General features: G+C 44.8%; 1 protein-coding gene across 3 annotated transcripts in view; it reads left to right on the forward strand.

The window, feature by feature from the left end:
- LOC126240414 (EF-hand calcium-binding domain-containing protein 4A-like) overlaps window positions 1-12,938 on the forward strand; it is a 794,844-nt gene that overhangs the window by 703,158 nt on the left and 78,748 nt on the right. For all 3 annotated transcript variants that reach the window (XM_049947923.1, XM_049947924.1, XM_049947925.1), the window contains one exon: window positions 1,439-1,550. In XM_049947923.1, coding sequence (XP_049803880.1) covers window positions 1,439-1,550 — 112 coding nt within the window. The remainder of the gene's footprint in view (window positions 1-1,438; window positions 1,551-12,938) is intronic.

Consider the following 12,938-nt stretch of genomic DNA (forward strand, 5'->3'; position numbering starts at 1 on the left):
CACTGCCATATTCTCAACAGTGAAACTGTTGTGAGTTCGATGGTTTACCTGTAGATGACTGGGGGGAGCAGTAGAAATATCGTGGTTCGTAGTTAACGACGACCAGGAGCAAACCCCAAACTTCTTTGACTTTAGCAGCGAAACTAACTAATAGTTCCGTTAAGTCTGGCTACTTCGTAACTACGAGAAATGATCTAAAGATAAACCACACTGTCCGTAACCAGCCAGCTTGAAATAATACAAACATCGACTGACAGACGAAAAGTTAGTTTATTTTCTACTAATAAGGAAGAGAAGATGATTAACGAAGAATGGATTATCATTGAATTTTGAATCATACATGCAGTAGATTACTTCTCATAAAACTCCACAAGCTATAAAAATAAGGTTCTTCAAAACGACATACAAAATGTAGAATGTAGTAATTTTAATTTTGAAATATAATAAACGACAAAATTAGTTAGAAAACATGCTGTTTAGCATTGAGGACGAACCTAGTTCAATTTCGTTTGTCTCGCACGTGACCACTGCTACATGTGATTCGAAAATGAAAAAAAAAAAAAAAATTTGTTCATTTTACTTATTTGCATTAACTGATGACTTATGGAATCATATTTTGGGGAAACTAAACTTGCACTGATAATTTTTCAACGCGGTCTATCTGATCTACGATAATTGATTGTTGTGTCAGATGTAGTCGTAGAACATCTTGCCGAAACCTCTAATAAAAATTGGCAACTAGGTAAGTGTTACACAATACATTATTGTGCTTTCCCGTTATCAACATTTTTCCTTCTTTAAAAGAAGTGCGAAGTATGAATACAACATTAGGACCAAAATCAACTTGTGCAGAGGCTTCAAGGGCTTAATATTACCAGAGGAACATGAGTATTTGAGAGCCTGACAGGGCACGTTGTGATAATGTGGCGGACTGAATTAAAGAACATAATTTTTGGCAACGATTTCTGCTCCTCTGAGGGATATCTCCACAGGACCTCTGAAAATCAATGTTTTAGGTTATTGCGTTGTTAGAATTAGTGTTGTCAAACGTGATGCTTTGATGATGTTGTATAGTACTTAAATGTGTAGCTCTGACTTCTTTCTTCATTCCGGAGACCACGCTCTGTGGGGTGTATGGAATATGGTGTAATGTAAAAGTCATTCACGACCTGCAGTGAACGTCCTTGAATTTTCGCTTTCTTGGCACGCCGCATCATCGCCAGGCCGCCTGTTGTTGCCCTACTCAGCCTCTCGCTCTCCCCTCCCCTCCCCTGCTGGCAGAACCACAGGTGCTGGAAATATCCCTGGACGGCGTCCTTGCTCGCGTAATCAGCGATTAACAAGGCGGTGTAATTCCAGCGCGCAGAGGCAGAGACAGGTAACCGGAGACGGCTGCCGCGTGACCTTGACCGCCGCTCTTCTGTTTGTGTGTCCACAGCGCATGCGCGGGGAGATGCCTCTGACGCCGGAGCAGCTGGAGGCAGTCTTCGACTCGCTCGACGTCCACGGGAACGGATACCTCACCATCGACCAGTTCCTCGCCGGCTTCGGTGAGTACCAACTACGTCATTTCAATTGCTTACCGTGCTTTGCTAAATCTCTGCTCGCGAAAACCTCATACAGTTCACTTCCAAGCGCGCTCATATCTAGCCGCGAGATGTCAGCTCCCAGGTTGGATGTGTTCAGGGTAGAACATTTTGTACTTTCCATTCTGAAAGCGATAGAAGAAGGAGATCCAGCCCATTACAGAGCCTTGGTTTCTTTCGAAGTAGTACCAGGCTAGCTTGTAGTAGGGCAAAGAGATTCCCAGTTGGGATTACCAACTATGGCTTTTGCCTTAATCCGTGGGAAATCTCCCGAAAATCTGGATCGAAATTGGGGGATAGAAACTACTTTTAATTTCTCAGACAGTGATGTTCATTGACCCATTCAGTATTCAAACTCTTATGAATGTTTATGTGTGTATGTGTGTGTGTGTGTATGTATGAATCTATGTATCGCTTTTGAAGAACTTCGTTGTTTTCAGCAAAGAGCTGTGAGTGATTGGTGGTGGTGGTGGTTAGTGTTTAACGTCCCGTCGACAACGAGGCCATTAGAGACGGAGCGCAAGCTCGGGTTAGGGAAGGATTGGGAAGGAAATCGGCCGTGCCCTTTCAAAGGAACCATCCCGGCATTTGCCTGAAACGATTTAGGGAAATCACGGAAAACCTAAATCAGGATGGCCGGAGACGGGATTGAACAGTCGTCCTCCCGAATGCGAGTCCAGTGTGCTAACCACTGCGCCACCTCGCTCGGTAGCTGTGAGTGAGGCACAGGAAGTCCCAAATGGGAATATTATGGATTTATTTTGGGATGAACAAGGCCGGCCTCCCGAAGACCTTGGTCGATCTGGAGCATTAGAGCCCTTGTAACTCATTTCTGGGGCAATGCTTTTGCGGGCATATACACCTGATGGAGATCCAGGTGTATACATAAACTTCTTCTTTTCACCTGCAAGTTGGTTTCGCCTGACATCCTTCCCTTCCGTATGTTGAGAGGTCGCTAACCAACTTAATCGCCCAAGCTGCAGTGAATACAGGGGAAAGGCTTGTCTGTTATGCCTTCGAGGTTTGCCTGTGCGAAAGCTCTTGTGCAGTCAAATGATAACGTGTGGATGAAAGAGTGTGTTTACCTGTGCAGGCGACCGGGGCAAATGGTTCAAATGGTTCAAATGGCTCTGAGCACTATGGGACTCAACTGCTAAGGTCATTAGTCCCCTAGAACTTAGAACTAGTTAAACCTAACTAACCTAAGGACATCACAAACATCCATGCCCGAGGCAGGATTCGAACCTGCGACCGTAGCGGTCTTGCGGTTCCAGACTGCAGGACCGGGGCAAATACCCCAAGTTACGCGATATACCTTCACAAGGCTTGTGCTGTCAAATAAGAACATGTGAATGAAAGAGTGTGTTTACTTGTGCAGGCGACTGGGGCAAATACCCCAAGTTACGCGATATACCTTCACAAGTGATGAATGTGCAGGTCAGCTGCTGCTTCTCCAAGGTGTCAGTCGGTCGATGATGATGATTGGTTTGTGGGGCGCTCAACTGCTCGGTTATCAGCGCCCGTACAAATTCCCAACCTTTGCTCAGTCCGGTCTCGCCACTTACATGAATGATGATGAAATGATGCGGACAACACGAACACGCAGCCATCTGGGTGAAAATCCGGGAATTGATCCCGGGACCCCGTGCTCGGGAAGCGAGAACGCGACCGCGAGACCACGAGCTGCGGACGTCAGTTTTTCTGGTAAGTCGTAATGAGTAGAAAGATAGACAAAGACAATGCGGTGGGACGAAGTGCACTGAATCTTACACTAGAGATTAACATGATAGTGGAGAAGAAACTGGCATATTCAAAACTAATGGAATCCTTGAAATAAATAGAACTCACTGTCGACCGACTGACAGTAGTTCCCAAAATAAGAACTGGAATTAACTGTCGAAAGAAACTGAAAGAAAGCGAACCATACTTTGAAATCAGGAAGTAGTTTCAGATCAAGCTGTTGAGTTTCTTGGACAAACAAGGTAATGTTGGAAACTCGTATTCACATGTAAAAAAAACAGCCGGCCAGTGTGGCCAAGCAGTTCTAGGCGCTTCAGTCAGGAACCGCGCTGCTGCTACGATCGCAGGTTCGAATCCTGCCTCGGGCATGGACGTGTGTGATGTCCTTAGGTTAGTTAGGTTTAAGTAGTTCTAAGTTCTAGGGGACTGATAGCCTCAGATGTTAAGTCCCATAGAGCTCAGAGCCATTTGAACCATTTTTTTGTAAAAAAACACAAAGATATTAAAATCAAGTAAAATATAATAATTTACTGTAACGCATTAAATGGCCAAAGTCCCTGTCCTGCCATTCAGATCTAGGCGTCTTTAAATAGCTTACAGCACGTTAGATTCCCTAAACCGAGTTTCTGCTCCGTCCCTAATGATCTCCTCGCCGACGGCACCGTAAGCCCTAAATTGCCATTCTTTAGTATAACAAATTGACAATTCAATACACTTCTCTTTTCTTCATGCATTCTATACATCACATAACACTTTCTTCCTGTGTTAAAACAGTTACGGCGTGTCAAAACTAGATTGTCGTTGAACAGTCATGGTGGAGTTTATGGTGAACCGATGAACTGGCTGCCTAAATCGTGCATCCACAGCAGACGTCAGGTTGATTTGACAGGTAAACCTGTACACCCGCGGATGTAGAGCTCCAGCTGCATGCGTGCCGTAGACTTACACGATTCCTTTCTTGGAATATACCCAGCTGTGAATCCTTCAGCGACGTCCGCGCGTAACAGGGGCCACATACTCTTGATTCTCTTTGGTACCGAAGTAATCTCTGGGAAACGTAAGCATACTGACCATCTCGGTAGCCGAATGTTTAACGTCCCTGCCTCCCATGCGGAAGGACCCGGCTTCTATTCCTAGTGACTCCTCAGTTTTGTCCTGAGTGGTAGGGAGGTCTGGGAAGGAGTCTAAACAGCCTCGTAAGGTCAGATCAGGAGCTGCTTGAACTCAGAAGCAGCGGCGCCATCAGGATTCACCCACTGGCAGTGACGACTGGAAGGATTGGCGACACGCCGTCACATTCCCCACGATCATGGATGGCTCCTCGTTATGCCTTGCAGGCAGTTGTCGGCCACGCGGAACAGGTCTAATCAATGAGTGGTGTCTTCACATACGTAACGCGGTAGTAAACAACAGGGAATATTCAATGACACACCAGGCCCTCTGAACGGAAGTTTCTTCTTTTTAACTTGGAATGAGATCAGTTAAGTAGTCCGACTGAAGATAACGACCGTACTATGTCTAGTTTTACTTCGGCCCAGCTTAGTTCGTTCTATTCTTTGTCATTCCATCAAAATGGATTCACAACTAAACGAAGAAAACACTTCTAATCGCTTGAGGGCTCGATGAATGCGTAAGTTACATTTAGGGGCTGAACGCTCGTAAGCTGCAACACGAACAAGTTTTCATACTGGCATTGTAAAATTAAGAACGTGAACATTACCGTGGTAGTTACAACTGGAAGGAACGTTTAACATTATGACTAGCAGCCACACCAATGGGCCCGAACTGCAAAAGAAGTACTGGGTATAGTTTTTTAATTATTACTTCTTGTAGCCAAAGTCCGAAATGACAGCACGCATCTTCTGTAGACTGTGCTCATCGTATGCTAAGACTTACGCAAATTGAGTGGCAGAAACTCGTAATAATTAAACAGCGAGTTAATTTTATTATGCATTTTTTTCGGAAAAATGTTTCATGCAGCTCTCCTCGCCATCTTAACATGTACAAATCCCTTCATCTCTGTGTAACTACTGCAGCCTACATCCATTCGGCTCTGCTTGCTGTATTCGCTCTCCCTGTACAATTTTATGCCCCACACAGCAGCAGGATTTGTGATATCAACCTATCCCTACAAGCAGTCTAGTTTTTTTGATGAATTTTTTTTTAAATCAAAAAGCTCTTTCCCTTCCAGAACATTCCCAACCTCAAAATCAGTCATCTACATCTCATCTTCAGCATTCTCGTGTAGAATAACATTTGAAAAACTTTTATTTTATTCTTGCTGAAAGGTTTATCGTCCTTGTTTCACTTACATATGAGAGTACATTCCAGATAAATATCGTAAGAAAAGACGTGCTAGTACTTTAAGTCTTCCTACCGGCAATCTGCTCTTTGGCCATCGTCAGTTATTTTGCTGCCCAAATAGCATATTTCATCTACTAACTTTAGTGTCTCATTTCCTAAGTTAACATCCTCGGCTCTGCCTCATGACTACATTGCGTTACCTATGTTCTAATGTTCTTAATGGTCGTCATATTACCTTTTTTAAAGACGTTATCCATTTCGTACAACCGGTCTTCCACGCCCCTTGCCGTCTCAGAATAAAAATGCACAGTCATTCCATAAACTTTTTGTTTTTCCTGCCTGAACTTTTATTCCTTTTTCTGGTCATCATATAGTGATGTACACTGCAAGATACGGGCGACATCGCTGGACTTAGGCCTATCACACGACTCGTGGCTTTGCAGTGGGCCCCTTCATTAGTGGTGGTTTTCTGCCACTACAGCTTGACGTAGAGTGCCTAATGAACGGCCGCTGTAAAACTACTGGAAAAGTCTGAGGCAGCTGTACGCCACTTTAATCATTTACATTTTTCGTTTCTACTGGTCGACCTCTCCTCATGGACGAACAATGTGTGTGGCGCAAAGTCAGCGGCTGCGTCGTATAAAAAAACTGTTGTCCTGCGGTGAGAGAGGTGGTGTTCGGCTGGAATTCCTTGCTGTGCCAAGTGGAAACCGCCAGTTTCCCTGGGCTGTGTGTTCCTGATTGTAGCGATGGAGCCGAGAGTCCTGCATCCGGCCTGCTGATACGCAGATGTGCGTCACGCACTGCAAATACCAAGTGGAGCCCGTGAGTCATCACGGGACGACGCGGTCAGCTCTGGCAGGAGAGGAACAGCCGAAGCCTACGTACAGTGTGAGTGCCGTAGTCATCCGTAGACCAGGGCTCGACGTCGTTAACTAAACTAAAAGTGCACTTAACTAATAGTGCACAAATTACTAATTTCACTTCGTGGTGGGCAACGACAAATAAATCGTTTGTTCTCGCTGGCGTGGTCAAACATCGACCGAAATTCCGCCATGCCTTCTTTGACAAAAGAAATCTTATTGCCCACGGTGATTTTTAAATATTTTAGTTATCACTGTACGGCTGGTCCCGGCGGAGGTTCGAGTCCTCCCTCGGGCATGGGTGTGTGTGTTTATCCTTCGGATAATTTAGGTTAAGTAGTTCAAAAATGGTTCAAATGGCTCTGAGCACTATGGGACTTAACATCTCAGGTCATCAGTCCCCTAGAACTTAGAACTACTTAAACCTAACTAACCTAAGGACATCACACACACCCATGCCTGAGGCAGGATTCGAATCTGCGACCGTAGCGGTCGCGCGGTTCCAGACTGAAGCGCCTAGAACCTCTCGGCCACCAGCGGCCGGCGGTTAAGTAGTGTGTAAGCTTAGGGACTGATGACCTTAGCAGTTAAGTCCCGTAAGATTTCACACGCATTTGAAATATTTTGGCTACCATGACGCAGAGAAGATTTAAACGAAAGAAGGCATTATACATGAAATTAAATCCAAACAAAATAACAATTGCAATAACATGGATGAAAATACAAAATGGTAAAGAGGAAGAAATTAAATCGAACTAAATATATAAAAATAATTAAAGCCACTCGGATAAATATTTTAGATGGAGAAAGAATGAAAAGAAGAAAAGTGGGAGCGAATGTACAAGTTAGTAGAGTACTGTGATTCAAATGACGCCGCAAAGGATTAGAATAAAAAAAAATATATAAATTTAAACCAGTTAATTGAATAAAAATAATGCTTAACCTTTTCGATAAATATTATTAAAATGTGTACACCATATGTAGCCCAGTCACCGAAGACGAAAAAGGGTTGAATAGGAGAAGAAATTCGTGTAGTCGCAAACTTTTGTTGAGTGGTAGGGAACAGGTCCATGGAAACACAGTAAAAGTCCCCACCGGTCGGATATGAGTGTGGGAATGGGGATGTGATTGAAGGTCAGACATTTTAGGTGTTTTTTAATATCTCTAAAACCGCAGATGCTATCGAAAATGTTTCCCAGTAAAAAATTAAACTACATCAAATTTCCTACAGGAAATGGCGGATTCATTTTTTTCACTACGATGAGTAATGGCTCAAAAAAAATGGCTCAAATGGCTCTGAGCACTATGGGACTTAACATCTATGGTCATCAGTCCCCTAGAACTTAGAACTACTTAAACCTAACTAACCTAAGGACAGCACACAACACCCAGTCATGACGAGGCAGAGAAAATCCCTGACCCCGCCGGGAATCGAACCCGGGAACCCGGCCGCGGGAAGCGAGAACGCTACCGCACGACCACGAGCTGCGGACACGATGAGTAATTTCCGCATCGCAGGGGATGGAGAAATCTAAACTATTATAGTTTTAATGGTATAAAATTAATTTTTCTTGTTAAACGAAGTGGATTAATAACAAATTTTAAGTGACGGATAGCCGTATTAAGAAATAAATTATGTTCTGTTGTAAAAGGATCAAGGGTGGGGAGTGGGGGATAAAAGCCTAAGGTAAGGTAGGTCGCCGGGTTGTCGTCACGCGCCTACCTCTTTCATAGGTGTGGAAACTGAAGAGTTATCAGCTGGTTCCTTGCTCTCTCTACCCCCACTACCTGAAGCAACTACGTGGTGTTTCACAAAGTTGTGCCAGCCCTCGGCAGCGCGCTTAGGAATCGCTACTCGCTAGTGTTTATTTTTCGCAAAGTCCGTTAACACCACAGGAAGTAGTAGCTGGTAATACTAACACAGGAAATGCAAACGGACGAACTCTACGTAAAACTTTGCACACTCTTCTACAGTGCTACAGGAAAATTCCAGTACGCCTGCCGTAGCGCTCTTCTGGGAAAGACAACTTCCCCCAACATTAGCGATGCTCAGATTTAGTTTACAGACTAAACCTTCCCAGCATTTCCTGTCCACTTCTGCGTGAACAGACAAAATAACCTGAATTAGCTCCTGTTTATACAGCGCAGTTATTTCCAGTGTATTAAACGAGTATGTATTTGCAGTTGTTAATTGAGCTCTTACGTGAATATGCACTGCAGCTGCGCCTCTCAGATGTCTGCCACACTGAGGAGCCTGTCCTACGTGTAACATGCTGTCAATATTTTTTGGCAATGTCGATTTTATTGTCTCTAGTACCACTGGCCGGGATACTTTTCATGGCGTGAGGGGTTTCAAATTCATCACCCCAGTGTAAGCTCTTCCAACATCTGAAGAATCCCAGAGACTTAAATTGTCTCCCTCTGCAACACCAGTAGGTCACCTACGTGTTAACGAATTTCAGTCAAGCAATGCATACATCAGATCATTGTTCTAGACTTGAACACTTCAACAGACAAACCCACACCACCTTGTAAGACATACTGTGGATGTGTGGTGAGTGCCTCCACTGAGTGCAGCCGAGTCTAAAGGTGCCAGCAATTCCTGAATAGGCCGGCCGGGGTGGCCGAGCGGTTCTAGGCTCTACAGTCTGGAACCGCGCGACCGCTACGGTCGCAGGTTCGAATCCTGCCTCGGGCATGGATGTGTATGATGACTTTAGGTTAGTTAGGTTTAAATAGTTCTAAGTTTTAGGGGACTGATGACCTCAGCAGTTAAGTCCCATAGTGCTCAGAGCCATTTGAACAATTTTGAACTACATACGTCACACTTGCAGATTAAACACTTCTCAGCCGTTGTTTATAGGAACGTGTTTTGCATAAAAAGTGACTTAGCAACTGCAAATATGTACTCAACTGAAAATAACTCAATTATCTCGTGTAAACACGAGCTCTGTCAAGAGAAGAAACCGGGAAATGCTGGGGAGGTACAATCTGTCTGTAAACTAAAATCCGGGCAGCCCTCGTCGTCCAGGAAGTCTTCTTTCCCGGAAAAAACGCTAAGGCATAGCAGCGGCACAGGATGACTAAGAATCAGTTTCCCCTGTGCATTGTAGTACAGTATGCAGAGTTTTACGTAGACTTCCCATATGCGTTTCTTGCGTTAGTGTTATTAGTAGCTTGACATAGCTACAACTGTTTTCCACGTAGTGTTAACCGATTTTATGGAAAATAAACAGCTCCGAGCATGCGTGCGCACTGCGTCACCAGTGATTCATAACGCGCACTGCGGAGGGTCGGTGTAACTTTGTGAAAAACGCTGCAGTTGCCTCTTCTCACGTAGTGGAGTAGATAGAGTGGGGAATCATCTTCTCAATCATCAGTTTGCAGAGCTATGAAGGAGGGAAGTCAATGATGACAAACCGGCAACCTACCATCCCTCACTCTTCTGCCCTACCCCTACTCCTCAACCCTCCACCCTGTTACACCATCTCCAGAACATTATTTATCCCTTAACATGGTTCTGCTATACTTAGTCGAATCACACGTATTTCATATGCTTCATTAATACATTTCATTTAACAGTAAAGGGTAATTTAATACCATTAAAATACCGTTGCTAATAATCTGCAAATTTCCGATGCTTAAAACACTATCCATAGTGAAACAATGAGTCGCATCTTTCCTGTAGGAAGTTTGACGTAGTTTTTTAAAACAGCCTATAAAGTCACCTTCAAACTCACCCCCACCATCACGATCACACCCCTCCTGTCAACATTTTTACACTACTGGCCATTAAAATTGCTGCACCAAGAAGAAATGCAGATGATAAACGGATATTCAGTAGAGATATATATTATACTAGAACTGACATGTGATTACATTTTCACGCAATTTGGGTGCATAGATCCTGAGAAATCAGTACCCAGAACAACAACCTCTGGCCGTAATAACGGCCTTGATACGCCTGGGCATTGAGTCAAACAGACCTTGGATGGCGTGTTCAGGTACAGCTGCCCATGCAGCTTCGACACGATACCATAGTTCATCACGAGTAGTGACTGGCGTGTTGTGACGAGCCCCTTGCTCGACCATCATTGACCATACGTTTCCAATTGGTGAGAGATCTGGAAAATGTGCTGGCCAGGGCAGCAGTCGAACATTTTCTGTATCCAGAAAGGCCCATACAGGACCTGCAACATGCGGTCGTGCATTATCCTGCTGAAATGTAGGGTTTCGCAGGGATCGAATGAAGGGTAGACCCACGGGTCGTAACACATCTGAAATGAAACGTCCACTGTTCAAAGTGCCGTCAATGCGAACAAGAGGTGACCGAGACGTGTAACCAATGGCACGCCACACCATCACACCGGGTGATACGCCAGTATGGTGATGACGGATACACGCTTCCAATGTGCGTTCACCGCGATGTCGCCAAACACGAATGCGACCATCGTGATGCTGTAAACAGAACTTGGATTCATCCGAAAAATGACGTGTTGCCATTCGTGCACCCAGCTTCGTCGTTGAGGCAGGCGCTCCTGTCTGTGATGGCAGCGTCAAGGGTAACCACAGCCATGGTCTCCGAGCTGATAGTTCATGCTGCTGCAAACGTCGTCGAACTGTTCGTGCAGATGGTTGTTGTCTTGCAAACGTCCCCACCTGTTGACTCAGGGTTCGAGACGTGGCTGCACGATCCGTTACATCCATAAGCATAACATGCCTGTCATCTCGACTGCTAGTGATACGACGCCGTTGGGATCCAGCACGGCGTTCCGTGTTACCCTCCTGAACCCACCGATTGCATATTCTTCTAACAGTCATTGGATCTCGTCCAACGCGAGCAGCAATGTCGCGATATGATAAACCGCAATCGCGATAGGCTACAATGCGACCTATATCAAAATCGGAAACGTGATGGTATGCATTTCTCCTCCTTACACGAGGCATCACAACAACGTTTCACCAGGCAACGCCGGTCAATTGCTGTTTGTGTATGAGAAATCGGTTGGAAATGATCCTCATGTCAGCACGTTGTAGGTGCCGCCACCGGCGCTAACCTTGTGTGAATGCTCTGAAAAGCTAATCATTGACATATCACAGCATCTTCTTCCTGTCGCCCAAATTTCGCGTTTGTAGCACGTCGTCTTCGTGGTGTAGCAACTTTAATGGCCAGTAGTGTATCATGTTGTTGATGGCCCTCTCCTATACCACTGTACAAAAATTTGCGCCTGCACGAATTTTTTCCTTTAAATTTTGACTGGACTACTGAGGAACTCGAACACGTAACCTTCAGCATAGCTACTAGCTAAATAACTTAACCAATAGGCTATATTGCCGTTTAAAGAGTTATGGTTCTTTTCAAGGATCTGTATGATGACGAAAAATTGTTTTTTGCTGATTACTAGCGAAACACGGCCCACCAAGGTCAATGGCTGTTGGAAGTGACACTTGAGACCCTAACGTACTCCACCACGTAGTTGACATCAAAATGTCAATTCCACCCTGTGGGACCTCCATTCAGGAAGAATATAAAACTATCAACTTCTTCAGTGTTAATATGTGATATCTAAATACAGTTTTAACTGAACTGAACTACAGAATTAAGACAAAAGAACCTTAGGGTCTTGTGGCTTGCTTAACACTTAAAAACATCTAGGATAGTCACCCACCCCAATGAAAACATTCTCCCTGACTATTTTGGTAGCATGTCGGCCATTTCACAATATCTTAAGGATCATAACATTCGTCCCATTGTTTGATAAAATAGAGAACATATCGACTGTAAACTAACCACTAAATACATTTATTTAATACGTGCTGTCCTGTTGTCCTCAAATCTCTACTAGACATTGCGATGGGTGGGGGGGTGTGGGGGGGGGGGTGTCCTCCCTCCGGAGGAAGAACGCACGTGTCACCAAGTGCCCTTCAGAACACGCTCCGACAAGATCCAGTTCGTGCGACCTAAGCGTGCCGCTACGCTGAGCTATCCGCACAAATAATACCATCGATACCCAAGCTGACCTTGTTGGATACACAGAGGGACATGATATGCAGCAAGCCGCGCGGAGTGGCCGCGTGGTTAGAGGCGCCTTGTCACGAATTGCGCGGCCCCATTTCCGCCGGGGGTCTGAGTCCTTCCTCGGGCATGGGTGTGTGTGTTGCCCTTAGCATAAGTTAGTTTAAGATACTTTAATTAGTGTGTATGTCTAGGGACGGATGAACTCAGCAGTTTGGTCCCTGGGGAATTCTCACATTTGAATATGCAGCAACACATGTGACAACTCGTGAGCCTTTATATCCACTGTCCGATGACAAAAGGCAGTTTTACAAGAACACACTACTACATATGCGTGTGCTACTCAACAGAGGATGCGACCAAATCTAGGTCCGTCGAACATACATCTCCCTACGTCAACAAAGGAACCATCTGACATGAAGCGTCTGA

Source organism: Schistocerca nitens, chromosome 1, assembly GCF_023898315.1.
Source record: "Schistocerca nitens isolate TAMUIC-IGC-003100 chromosome 1, iqSchNite1.1, whole genome shotgun sequence".
Taxonomy (NCBI): Eukaryota; Metazoa; Arthropoda; class Insecta; order Orthoptera; family Acrididae; genus Schistocerca; species Schistocerca nitens.